Source organism: Corvus kubaryi, unplaced genomic scaffold (genome assembly GCF_017639235.1).
Source record: "Corvus kubaryi isolate FWS band 111438036 unplaced genomic scaffold, C.kubaryi_AGA036_p1.0 37396, whole genome shotgun sequence".
NCBI classification, from domain to species: Eukaryota; Metazoa; Chordata; class Aves; order Passeriformes; family Corvidae; genus Corvus; species Corvus kubaryi.
Window position 1 is genome coordinate 20,450,928 of NW_024581135.1, and position 13,695 is coordinate 20,464,622.

The window sequence follows — 13,695 nt, forward strand, 5'->3', positions numbered from 1 at the left end:
TATAATAAAAGGGGGAAGTACTGTTTAATGATATCAGAATTTTACTCAGTTAATTTATTTCTTATACTGCCTTGGTGTAACTCTGTGTTGTGTATATATACAGAACTGCTCAACTGGTCAAAGGAGGTTTTAAGGATGTAATACTAATTTTTTCTTCTTGTTTGTTAAAGTTGTACTGTCAGTTGCTGCTGATAAAAGGTGGCATCGAGCCAGCTTCCTGAAGGAGCTGTGGGGAGGGTCATGGCTTGTCATGACCTGGGCACTGGTACTTGAATGTTGTTATTATTGGGATGAAGTACCCTTAGGCTGTCATCCTTCCTGTAAATAGAAGGGGTTCTGATTCTCTGTGGTTTCCCAGTTTACCAACTTGCAGAACAGCTATTTTGTTGGCCCTAAGTTTGACTGAATAATGAATTAGAAGCACAGCACGATTCCAGAAGGCACTGATTCATCATTTTAGTCTGTTAGTCTAGACCAGATCATAGTAAGTAAAGGCAAACAAGAATCTGTTTCCCTATAGTTGATAAATTTACAAACTGATTTGTATTGGCATATAGCCAACGAATTGCCCAGTTCCACCCTGTATGAAGTAAGGCCAGAATTTTAATTAGCAAGGAGCATAACTGAGGGCCAAAACTGACTTTTTTGGTGACATGGAGGAGTCATGTTGATGTTGGCAGAGGGGCTGACTCTTCTGCCTTGGAGTCGGTCGCTGTTCGACCATTGCTTTGCTTCATTGCCTCTTAGGAGAGTAACAAGAACAGTTCTGTTAAATCCTTTATTAACTAAACAAATTCTGTCGTTAATTTCCAAAAAAATTAGATATTTAAATAAAACAATCCCAGTTAGAATATAATGTTTGCAACATACTGGCCTGTGTTTCGATTTATCAGGGTAGGGTCATAAGCATGCTGTTGTTGAAGTTTTCACCAATGTGTTGATGTCGTAACTGAAGTCACATCTATCCTGATGAATATTTCATTTCCCCAATCATGCTATTAAAAACAGAGTGTTTTTACCCTTTCATTTCTGCTTTCTCTTTTCCAGTGACAGCTGTGGCTGCGTCCTGTTTACAAATTGCTGCTAGTCACATTTTCAGTAGTCCTTACGGGTTTTGCTTTCCCCTAATACATCCAATTAGGAGGAAATATTTCTCGCAAGCACGGACTTGCTCTTCTCCTTGTAATGACATAGTTCTGCAATCCAGGAAACAGTGCTGCATGGTGTCCATGTCCACGATTTCCTGATGTGGGAAAAACGTGTGGAAAGCATCTGGAGAGGAGGAGACCCCCTTTACCAGCTTGTTTCCTGTAAGCAAAATTGGAAGACCTTGTCTGTGCAAATAGATTTCAAAATAGAGTCTGCCCTTTGACTGTCTCCATAATTACACAGCGCTCTCTGTATTTTATTTGGCTGCCAGAGCAGTTAACCCCTGGAAGTAAGGGGCTGATGATGGCGTGACCAGCAGGGGTATGCAGACATGACCATGTGAATACACTCTTGTTTGGAGAAGCTTGTTGTTAAGACCTTCTTGCAATATACTTTTACCAAATTTGAGAATTATTATGTGTTGGATTATGTTGATTAAGGTACGTTATATCCGTAATGTACAGAAAATGTGGAGGTATTAGTTGCAAAAAAGGAAAAAAAAAAGAGAAACAAAAAAAAGTTCTTTCATGGCTTTGATGTAATCAACATCTGTCAACAGAATGAATTTGCTTTTGTTTAATTTCAAGGGCTCTTGTCCTTCTACTTTGCCCAATCAGTTTCAACTTCTGCCTCAGGCATTTCCCTGTGTTGTTCTTGGAGTTTTTTTCTTTTTTTTTTCCCTTCTTTTTTTTTTCTTCTTTTTTTTTTTAGCAAATGCACAGGTTATTGCATGTGAAATGTGAGCTGCTCTTCTGCTACACAGGTTACCCAGAGCTGGAAAGAACCTTTAATCTTTCCCATCCTATTTTTGAAGCTTGGACATACCTTTGCAACAAGGGGGGTTACAAAGTCGGTGTTTTATTAGACAGTTAGAGTTACAATTGCAAGTTAAGGTCTTTCAAACCACAGCAATTATTTTGGATTGAAAAATGGGAACATTTTGTAATTAGTGGTAAAAAACTAAGTATTCTTACCTAGTTGACTTGGCTGGATTCCACGTATTGTTACCCTTAGTGATTTTTAATACCTCATTTTAAACTTCAATCCTCAGAAGTTTCAGCAAAATGAATATTTGCACAAGTAGCTAAATTATGCTAGAGTAGTAAAATCACCTGACAAGCCAAATGAAAGATCTCTAGTGTTTTACCTCCAAGTGAGTATATATTCAGAAAATCTCCAGTCATTCTTTTTTCAGTTTAAAAAGAAAGATTAAATCACATATTTTGAAAAGGGTTGTCAGAACAATGCTTTTGATGTTGTTAACTTTATCGAAAGCAAGTCGATTTTATTTCCTAAATAGTTTGGGATGTTAATTCTTGTAATCCTAAATAATTCTGGTACTCTGCTTCTGTTGATACTATGACTAAATTATTTTAAAATATGTTAATTTATTTCTTATCTCTTTTAAGATGTACCCTTTTATTTATTGTAGCTCAGAACTGTCACGAAGTTTATCCATTGGTAATATTTTTGTTATTTGCTTGGAAAATTGAAATTTTTCATGAATAAATACCAGAAAAATGGTTGCTAACAATCACATTTGATGAATCATATAAATGAGCAGGTTTTTGCACAGCTATCCCACACTTCATTCATTGAAAACATGGCTTGATAAATTGCTGTAACTGTTAAACAAGAAGCATTAGAAAAGGGCTTATGTGAGAGTTCATTTTCAACATCTCCCGTTAAAAATACTTCTTGACCAGAGGAAAATCACATTTAAATTACTAAAATCAACTTAATTAAGGGTCATTAATAGAGATACACATAAAAAACTCTCCACTCTATGAGTGAAATGGGAGCATTTCATTATATAGTATAACATGCATGAACAGATAACAATTAAAATAGCCCTAGAGTAAAAGGCTAATAAATATAGGGCACATTGTGCTGCAAAATCAGTCACTTAAAAATGCTCCCACCCATCATAATTCTTGAATGCCATATTCAGCCCCTCTGACTGATTCATTTAAAAGAGGAAAAAAAGTAATTTCCACAAAGATAAATTAATCTGGTAATTCACAAGAGCTCACAGTGCATATTTATATTATTAATCCAAATGAGGGTCTGGAAGGTGTGCTGAGGAATCCAGCGGCTCCAGCAGGACATGCATGCACACGGATTGCACAGTGGGATTCACTGGCAGCTCAGTGGAGCAGTTGTCAGTAATTTCTGTGCTCGACGCATCCAAGCTGCTGATGTGATTTGGTAATGCTGCTGCTAATTCTCCTTAGTGCAGCTGATAGTAAATATTCTGTTGCTCGTGGCAGATGATGTAGCCTTGCTGTTGGGGTACAGAATAAACACATAGAGGGTCAACTTCGTATCGTGGTCGTGCTGGTCTGTTACCAGCCTACCCAGTTTCACATGCCACGCTCTCCGGTGGCTGCAGTTTCTGCTGGAAGATGCATAAATCCCATTTTATGAATTATCTTACAGTAATTAATATACACAGAAAGCTGAACAAAAAGGATGTGCTTGAGCACCAGTGTTGCAGAAGTAAATAAAGGCACTGAGAAAAGCTTTGATGGGTGTAAGGGGTGGGGAGGAGGGAATCTTTGAGCCAGACTTGGAGAATACAGACAGTTGTTCCTGTCTTGGGTGATTGATGATGTTGCTATAACAAATTAGCTGGAAATATGGGAGCTTAAAAAATAAAAGGAGCTGTGGAGGCATTAGAAGGCTTTCTTAAGGAAGGAAGTGTGTGGATGGAGTCCAGATTTTCATTATAAACGAGTAACTTCATTATATTTTAATGCCATTTTATTTAATTTTATTTTTACTTTGTAGGAGAATGTTTTCTCTTATAATTTTTTATATTTCAAATAAAGGTTTAGTTGTCCTGTGTTTATAATTCGTGTGATATAATTTAGGAATTGTATTTTAATATGGTGATACTTATTTGCTTGTCTCATTCCTTCTGTTCAAGTAGTAGATATTTTTGTATGCATCTGGTTTATAATGAGTAGTTAGTAGAATAACAACAGCCTGCAGTACCTTATTATCCTGCTATTTTGTGACAACGCTTGCAGTGTATCCTTGGGAGAACAGAGGTAAAAATTTTATTCCAAATAAAAAGGCATCCCTTCTGAATGTGGGCTAGTCAATAGAAATGCACCCGTGAATATGGTTTAATGTATTTAAGAGTGTGTATTTGGGGGGTGTACATTGGGAATAATTGACAAGCACACTGCACCTTTTCTTCCCCAGTTAAATTGTGACACAGTAGACAAGGTGCCCAGTGAGCATGCTGGGCATCAAGGAGAGCATTTGAAATATATTTTCATGTATTGATGTCCATTTGGATGTTAGCTGACCACATCAGTGAGTGTGGGATGTTGATATATTTATAATACCTTTAGCTGTGGTAAGAGCAAGGTACTTCAACTGCACTTTGTAAAAGAGGCAACTTGGCTTACCCTGTCAGAGTGATTGCTGCTTCCGGTGACCCAAAAGTTGCTGCCTCAACAGATTCTGTGCTTCCAAATTCCAGAAACGAGAGCAAACCAGACAGGGAGTTTGTAGGATGCTTTGGGTTCTCTGGACGTGCTTACAGTTGCAGGTTAGGTGACCCTTTCTTTATTTTTTGTATGCTTGGGTGTTTTTTGTTAATTGGACAATGATTTGTTTTTTCTTGTGAAGGAGACTCTAGGAAAGTAGGTTATGAGGCTGCTGTTTAAATTCTAATTAATAGGCTATCAAACCAATTCATCCCCCTGTTAACTGGGCAGCTTCACTTCCTTGGAGACGCTTTCTCCTGTTTTGAAGCAGGCAGCTTCCATTGGGGTGCTTAGGTTATACTGAGAACTTGAGGTGAACCTCATCCTTCAGCTCCACTTTGTTGCTTACTAACAATTTAAAAAAAACACCAAAAAAAACCCACCAGTAAAAATTTGCTTGAGTAAAAGTTTCTACACCTGAGTGAACCTTTCAGATATCAGTACCTAAATGTAGCCCTGACATGCAAAGAGACAGTCGGGAACACTTCTAATGCGAACCTGATGCAACTATTTCATTCAGTCTGGGTTTGGGGCTCCAAAACAGTGCATAACTTGAATCTTCTGTATGTCATGGAATACTGTAAGAGGGCTGTCTGTGAAAGGTTGCACATGTGGAAGGATAATTTCTGCATCTGAATATGATAAATGCATTCAAAGGAAAGGAAGGAAGGTACAATAGAATAAAAACATGCGAGATATGAAAGAAACTCTTCTAAAAATTTTTTTTTGCGTAGATGCAAAATATGCTGTAGATTAATTTCTTTATTTCTGTGATATAAAAATGTTTAGTTACTTCTGTTTAAACAAAAACTTTTTACTGAAGAATAGTTATTTATCTGGATTACTTGCCACAAGATTGCTCTTGTATTTGTATACATAATGACATTTTTCAGAAGCAGATCAACTGTTATGTTAAACTTATGTTTCAGAAAAAAACCCTATGTTTAGATTGTAGAACGTTTGAGTAGTGGAAATACACACTGTGTGTAATTGTAATGTAATTGGGCAGTGTCAATAATCCTTTTGAATTTCCTGGTTTTGATGTTAGCATTGTCTTTTGTGGTGCATTATTTTGGTTTTGATGTCTCTCAGAGCCTTTGGGCCCCAATGCCCTTTCTTTTCCTTTTTTTCCTTTTTTCTTTTTTTTCCCTTTTCCTTTTTTGAGGGGGAAAAATGTGTCATTGCCCAACAACTAGGTTTGAGCTATGAAACTTTCATCCCAAATTCCCATGTGAATCAAATGGAAATCTGAATCAAATACTCCAAATAAATTACAAATTTTAATCCCTTCAATTACTTTTGGCCAAGATTAAAAATATCTCCTGAAGTTTTTTCTGTTGCCCCCTGAACAAGATGAACCCCGTTCTTTGTGTCTTGAGCAACAAGACAAAGAGAAACATTAGCTTTGTTATGCTCAGATCCGTGACCAATTCTGCAAAAATACAGCTGAAAATATTGGCTGAAATAACATTAAATCTTTTTTTTTCTTCTCTTTTTTCACTATTGTCCCTTATTAACTGCTTTGCCAAGCCTTGAACAGTGCAGCCGTGTAAATTGCTCCAAGCAGCAGCCAGTTAGAGCATCACTCCTGTCTGTAAACTGTGGGGAATTTACCCATTCTGCTTTTTAATGCATCAAACCAAAACAGATTTGGTATTTTATAAAGCTTCAAAGTACTGTTTTGGAAGTTTTTTTGTTCTCATTTCTTCTCATTCTTACTGCTCTTTCTTAAACAGTGCAAGATTTTAATTACCCTTGGCAACTACGTGAGTTCTGTGCTGTGTTTTACATGGTGCCCTTCTTTTTGCATACTTTCCATTTTGTAATGTGTAACTAGGAAAAAATACTAATAATTTTTAATTTATCTGTTAACAGGTTCTGTGACTGGCTGCCACATAATCTTTTCTTCTTGCAATCGTAACTACCTGCACAGGCACTCAAGCAATCATCAGCAAAGATGCTTCTTCTTTCAGGGACAAAGAAATACTGCTTATAGTGTAGTTTGGCCAGCCATGGTTTCTCCAGCTCACCGAGTTCCTAAGGTACTGCAATTTCTGTTACGTAATCTGTTCTTCAGTCAGTATACAGTTTGATTGCAGTCATGATCAAGTGTATTTGTTGTCCAACAGCTGGGGGTTGGATCACTGTCTTGTTGCTTGGTCTGGTATTTGAAATAAGAGAGCTGGTGTTCAGCTGTCTACCGTGTTAAACATGGTGATGTATTTAGTTATGAGGGAGTTCAAACCTGGGGCTTGTTCAGTTATAGTAGTATAAATGTGAGTATTATTATCTGTCAACAATTCTGGGTCCAGATTCTTGTTTGGAACAATTATAGACAGTCTTACTAGAAGTCAGGAGGAATCACTCATGATCATCTGAGTCCCTTTCTGTATAAATCTCTAGCAAGCAAATTATAAAAATGTTTATATTTTGCTGATGGTTTTATTGTTTATGTCAGAAAGAGGACAATACCTTCTGGTAGCTGTCCCGCAACCCCACTACACATTTTAAACTTGTCTTTTTTGTGCCTGAGTGTTCTTTTTCCTTGCAACATATATTTTTATTTTTATTTACTTTAGAGCCAAAAGGGACTTTTTCATGCAAATGCAAATTTAACATGTGCTCCACTTCTGGTTTCCTTTTTTGCCTTTTCTTTTTTTTCCCCCATTTAATTACAGCATACAGATTAACTGTTTAGTATCTTTCCTTTAGCCAAAAGAAACCAAAGTACCCTTTCTAAACAGTGCTTCACAGGATGTGTATTAGTACTTTTTTCGATTTTGTTTTTCCTTTTAGTATAGATTTCTTATGCCAATAAGAAATGGGCTCGAAATACTAAAAGGTTGTTTGATAGGAAAGCAGATAAGAATGATGGATGTAGGGTTCTTAGCCCTAAGAGGCTGTGGCAGCTCTGTGTGCAGGGAGAACATAGGGTTGCATCCTCTATATATTTTCAAAAGCTTTAAAAGCGTAGAATTTGCAAACTTTATTTTCTGTATTTAGATGCTTCTTTTAGGATAAAGAGGAAGAAATATATTGCCATAATGAAAACTTTTCTTCCCAGATCAGAGTTCTCAGACTGTCTAAAAATCAGTCCAACTCTATGAACTCTGAAAACCTGATGGCAAAGTTACTACTTTTATTCAGAGTATGCCAGAAATCACATTGAAATAACATAGTGTTTTTTAAGATGTTGGTGTGAAACTGTCCACATAGACATTTGTATGTACGCTTCTTTGGGCTTCTCCCTTAACAGTTCTTAGAGGTCAGTAGGATCATATCTCAGTTAACAGGGGACTGCCCTCCAAGGAGAAAGCGAGGATGATGCTGTGTATGGAGTTGCTAATGCAACAAATGGTGTTGTTTTGGGGTTTTTTTAATTAAGGCCCAAACTACTGCAATAGGACATTGTTAAGGTTGATACAGCATTAATTTGAAAGAAATGGGAATCTGAAATTCAGTTGATGTAAGTTCACTAAAGATTCACTTTTTATGGGATTAGACATAGAATACCTGTAGGAGTAGCAATAGTCTTCCTATTTAAAGTCCCAACAGAGCTCATTAGTTGCCCCACTCTTTGTTACTCCTACACCCTGTTGTTGTATGGTCATGTTGCATACAGCCTAAATGCCTACTTTGTTTTCTGCCTGCCAGCTTGACTCTGTATTTTGTGAAGTCAGTGCAAAACTCACCCTGTGGCCAGCATGGCAGAAAATCAGCCTGGCTGTCATGGGCAAAGGGATTCTTCCGCAGCCAGTGAAACAGCCCAGGACCCTCCGAGAGAAAGTGCATTTCCATCTCTGTGCAAGACATTAGTGTTCTTATTAGCTTGCATGTTTATAAACGTTGTGAAATTGTTGTGGATTTTTAAAAAATCAGATATTGAATTTCACCTCATGCGAGGGCTGAGAAGTTCTTTTGTGGAAAAAATGAGGTTTATTACACTTCCCTTGACATAGCAAATTTGGATACCTTTGTATAATGTTGTAGATGGACAAATTCGGGCACAGCATATGAACTAGATTAATGTGTAAAAGCCTTTGAATTAAAATGAGTTAAATCCTAAGGTTCCTAGTCAAAAAGCAATCTCATGGATTTCTCAATAGGAGTTTTGTCTGAATGAGAAACACGGGATTTGATCAGGTTTAATTTTGAGACTAATTCTGTATGTTTGTCCCATCTTCTTCCCATTTCCAGTGTTTAGATGCCTTTTGTTGAAAATGTCCCTCTTTGCAAAAGATAATGAAGGGTTTTTAAGTCTTTTTCCCAGTTTCCTAACTTGAGACTGACTGTGCTGGAAGTCAGCTGCAGTATCTGGAGTTTCAGTACTGGAAGGCTAACAGACTGTGTAAGTCAGTAGTAACAGGCAATGTTAAGTTCAAAAGGGCAGTGGAAGAAATACTGAGGCAGCCTTGAGGGTTTGCCCTGATGGCTTAGGAAGGTCGATACTACGACAGAAAGGGCAAGCTGCCATGAAGCAGGAGGCAGTATCTGAGAAAATGATCCCATTGTCATGCTCAGTTTTCTGATCTTCATTTTCAATCCTTTTTCTCCAAGCACATAAAGAAGCCAGACTATGTGACGACAGGCATTGTACCAGACTGGGGAGACGACATAGAAATTAAGAATGAAGATCAGATTCAAGGGCTTCGTCAAGCTTGTCAGTTGGCCCGTCATGTCCTGCTTCTGGCTGGAAAGGGCTTAAAGGTAACAATTACAGAAGTCCCCTAACAGCTTGGATGTCTTTTATGCTTTCACTTATTTGGGTTTCGTTCCTACTTCTTTTTTTTTTCTTTTAACTCTCCTATAATGTGCATCCAACTTTAAGTTTGATCCTGAAAAAATAAGGATTTATTAACTTTTGATTCAGTTCATGATATGCCTGTTTAATTATTTCTGTATTTTGGACCTATGTCATGCTCAGTTGTGGCTCAGGTGTAATAGCTCTGTGTTTGTTATCTCCCTTTGTTCGGATTGTGTCAAATCGTGTGAGTTTCTCCTAAGGCCCATGCTACATTTTTTCCTTTCATTTCATGGCCCATCTTCTTCATATGTCATTCTTTCCAGCTCTGCATGTGTACAAGCCCAAACTTGGTCTGCCTTCTCCATTCCCGTCTATCCTTCAGCTCTCGCTGTCCTGTGGGATCCAATAACACTGATAGAGCTGCCGTTGGAAAAAACAGCTGCCAAATTCTACACAATTTTCCAGAGTGCATTGATAATAAAGCCTCATGGTTCCCAGAAATGTTCCTACAGTATGCTTTTTGGGATACCTCCCAAGAAAAAATACAGAGGGAGGAGCCTACTACCCAGGTTTTGCAGACGATGAAGTGCTTTTTTAGCCTTGCCTTGGTATTTCATGTAATAGCATATTGGATAAGGTGAAATGGGTTGAGTAGCTATGAGATGCAGAGATAGATGGGGACTGTAGGTCAACGCCATTGACTTAAAAGGGGATTTTTCTTTCAGCTCTCATCACTATTTCACAAAGGTTTAGTTCTGGAGCTGGGATGGCCAATGAAACTGCCTGAAGCTTTAATCTTACTTGGCTTTGTGCATCTTTAACTTTTTTAATGTTCAGTTATTTCTCAGTACAATAAAACTTACTCATTTAAAGTTAAGGGTGTATATATGTTTCTGAAGGGTCAGGGTACAATGTGGATTTTGAATGAGAGCAGTTTTTCACAAATACTCTTCGGTTGTTATCATGTGTAAATACACAATTATGCAGTATGGTGTAGTTTATGATGCAGTTCATAGTATGTGCCAAATCATGCATAATAGCAAAATACTGCATACACATAACGAATGTTTTGGAGCAAAAATATGTATAAGGTAATAATTACATAACCAGGACCTGTGTACTGGGAGGGAAGTGGCATTTGGAGTTGCAGTGCTGAGACCACTGCCCAGGTCAGTCACAGACTGCTGGGGAGCTCTGTTTTTCACAAGTGTTTGTTCAAGACTCCCCTGACTGGGAGGAAGCTCCAAAACTCTCCCTCATTGACCGTGAACATCTTCTGCTTTCCAGCCTGTTGCTGCACATGGTCAGTTTATACCCATCTGTTCTTGTGCCAACACTGCTCTTTAATTTAAACAGCTTCCTGCCTTTCTTTGAGTCTTCCCCTTCATGTGGGAATAGAGCTGTGCACCAGACTAAACAAACCAAGCTCTTTCAGGCTATTCTCGTAAGCTAAACTCTGCATTCCTGTTTTACCTGAAGAGTCCCACCCTCCACCTGCTCCTGTTATCTTGCTGAACCCACCTTGCACGCAGTCCTCCAAACTGGCTCTTGCCTGTGCTTTAGCTAGTGGCAATAAGATCCCCCAATATAACAAGGGTGCATTATAATCCATAGATACAGAGAGATATAGTTTGATCATGGTTTTGATGTTACCGTTACTGCCTGTGGGACTTCAAATTACAATATGGTATTATATATGATAGCTTTCCTGATTTGAGTTACAGATTTGGGAATAAAGCAGCAGATTCTATGACATGAAAGTATTTTATTATATACCATTGAATTGACCTGCTCCAAATAAGGGATTAGGTGCATTGTAGGTGCATCCCAAACTTGCCCAACTAACAAAAGTATCTTTAAAAGTAAAGCACATACTGTTAAAAGCAGAGCTTTTCACAGGGTGTAAGCCATGCAGAGGCCAGAGGGCTGTCTGCTGAGTATCCAAAAGCCACATCAAATTGCTTGAGCAGAGCAGCAGTAAACAGCAGACAGCCAAGTACATAGCAGTTCAGTTTGTCTGTGGGCTAAAGATGAAGATGTTTGAGCAAAGGCAGGAGCAACAAACTTACATTTATTCAGAACCAACGGCTTCCGTATTCAATGCAGAGAAGTGCCAAGGCTGCAGCTGCCATCCCAGCACTGAGGCTGCAATGGCTACTGCAAAGCAGGGGGCATGTGCAGTAATCCCAAATCCTGGTCTTGAACCCACGTTCGTTGCTCCTCACTTGCCCAACAACGTTTCTGTGCTGAACAAAATTCAGCTGAGTAAACAGACCTGGTTTTATGCTCAGCACAGTACACAAGTGCACTCTCCTGTATTCACTGTGCATGGCCACTCCGTATTTCAATATATGACTGTCTCCTCCACCACAGCCTACCTATATTCCACATGTTACTCCAAAATCACAGCCACTGTGATTTTTCCTTCAGTGTGCTAAGAATGATACTCATATCTGTACTAAGTATGATTTTCAAGGGCTCAGAACTCATTCAAATCAAAATCAATTTACAGAGGAACCCTCAAAAGTACTTCTCAATGAGAGGTTTCCCTACCAAATTTGAAATTTCAGCTCTAACCATTCCAGAGACAGAGTTGATCCAAAAGAAAAGTGAGAATAATGTCATTTTAAGCATGTGCACTTTCCACTCCATGGATACTCAGAAAATGTCTGGATGATTTACAAGAGGGGATTTTTTTTTTTTAATATGTAAAATCTTGAGGAAAAGATGAATCTAGAAAACGTCAAGCATAAAAATTAAGATTTCTAAAAATGATGGGTCAGCGCTTGTAGATTCACTATGATCACCCAGGTTATGGCAACTTTAAGTAAAATATCCTCAAAATTTGAAGCTAAATATTTAAATATTTTATAAAATTTAAGAATACCTGGAAAACAATTTCTTAAAATGCTTAAATACATTGTGGTAAATGTACAGGACAATTACAAGACTTAATATCCTTTCTTTTACAAATAAAAAGTAATGTTTTGTTTTAAGGGACTGAAAACATTGAAATGAGACATTTCTGTAGCAGCTACTGAAACTATGCCATGGGAAATTGGTGTCTCTGAGAAAGTATATATGGAAAAAAGAATAGAAAGGAAGTAGTATTTTAAATTTTCTAGGAACCTTTGAGTGCTCATTTCTACTGCATGCTTTATTTAAAACCTTTTTTTCTGAAAAAAAGTCCATATATCAATAAAATATATCAGACAGTATAGTGTTTTATATCAAAGCAATGTATTTGAAACATCCAATATTTCATTGAAGCTTGGCTGCAATCACATTCAGTAAATATAAGAAACTCTCTTTGCTTTTTTAACAGGATGTTATGTTTGATATTTTAGGTTGGCATGACAACTGAAGAAATAGATTCCATTGTTCATCATGAAATAATCAGACAGAATGCTTATCCATCACCTCTGGGTTATGGAGGTTTTCCAAAATCTGTTTGTACTTCTGTAAACAACGTGGTATGTCATGGTATTCCTGACAGGTATTTCCTCAATAATTTTCATTTTACAACCGGGAATTAAAATGTTAAACTGAAATTAATAAATTGTATTTAATATTGAACATATTTCAGCTTAACTAAATGTTGTATGTAAATGCATTGTAGATGCATGTTACCACATGATGCTGATAGCTGTTATAGAATTATGCATGTGAAATAGAAAAAAAATATATTATCCTGTTTGTCCAGACACTTAAAGAAAAACAGCGTATTGCATTTTGAGTTTAGTGTGTGGGGAAAAAAAAACCAGTACAGTCTGATTTTTTTTTCATCCAGCAAAATAAGTATAGGCTAAGGAATAAATATATTTGAATTTATGTGGGGTTTTTTTTTATATTCGCAATACATTCAGCTACTCACAAAGTAAAATATGAACCCTAGTGAGAGAAAAAGAATAAATATAATGGTAGATTTTTCAGGTGTTGATATGTTTTTCTGGTAGTTGTTTCTCATTATTTTATATTCAGCTACACTTGTTCTCTAGGTAGTCAGAGCTGAACATTAAAAATGGTTATTCTGTTTGCTTCTGCCTTCCTCCATCACAAAATACCTACCCCTTGATTTTTTATGTATGTGTCATTAGGTGTTTATTCTTATATTCCCTTTGTTGGGAACTGTCTGTCACCATTATTTTTTTTTCTGTTTATGTTTCAGTCGACCTCTTCAGGATGGAGATATTATCAACATTGATGTCACAGTGAGTAATTCATATAAAAAATAGTCTTTGATCAACTTTAGAATCACTAGTAGCAACAGGAAGAATAGTGGATTGGAGATGGGGGATGCAC

At 37.3% G+C, this 13,695-nt stretch overlaps 1 protein-coding gene and 1 long non-coding RNA gene across 4 annotated transcripts in view; one reads left to right on the forward strand and one right to left on the reverse strand.

The window, feature by feature from the left end:
- Positions 1 to 13,695, forward strand: part of METAP1D (methionyl aminopeptidase type 1D, mitochondrial) — a 45,041-nt gene that overhangs the window by 16,826 nt on the left and 14,520 nt on the right. For 2 of the 3 annotated variants that reach the window (XM_042040940.1, XM_042040941.1), the window contains exons 2-5: positions 6,525 to 6,691; positions 9,207 to 9,356; positions 12,741 to 12,889; positions 13,562 to 13,604. In XM_042040940.1, coding sequence (XP_041896874.1) covers positions 6,525 to 6,691; positions 9,207 to 9,356; positions 12,741 to 12,889; positions 13,562 to 13,604 — 509 coding nt within the window. Of the gene's footprint in view, positions 1 to 1,231; positions 1,311 to 6,524; positions 6,692 to 9,206; positions 9,357 to 12,740; positions 12,890 to 13,561; positions 13,605 to 13,695 lie in introns of those variants that run through there. The other variant, XM_042040938.1, reaches the window with a different exon arrangement.
- On the reverse strand, positions 1,303 to 12,745 carry LOC121670541. The gene is made up of 3 exons (XR_006018162.1): positions 11,463 to 12,745; positions 8,342 to 8,449; positions 1,303 to 3,433 (listed from the first exon to the last, which is right to left on the reverse strand). It is a non-coding gene; the product is annotated as an uncharacterized LOC121670541 (long non-coding RNA).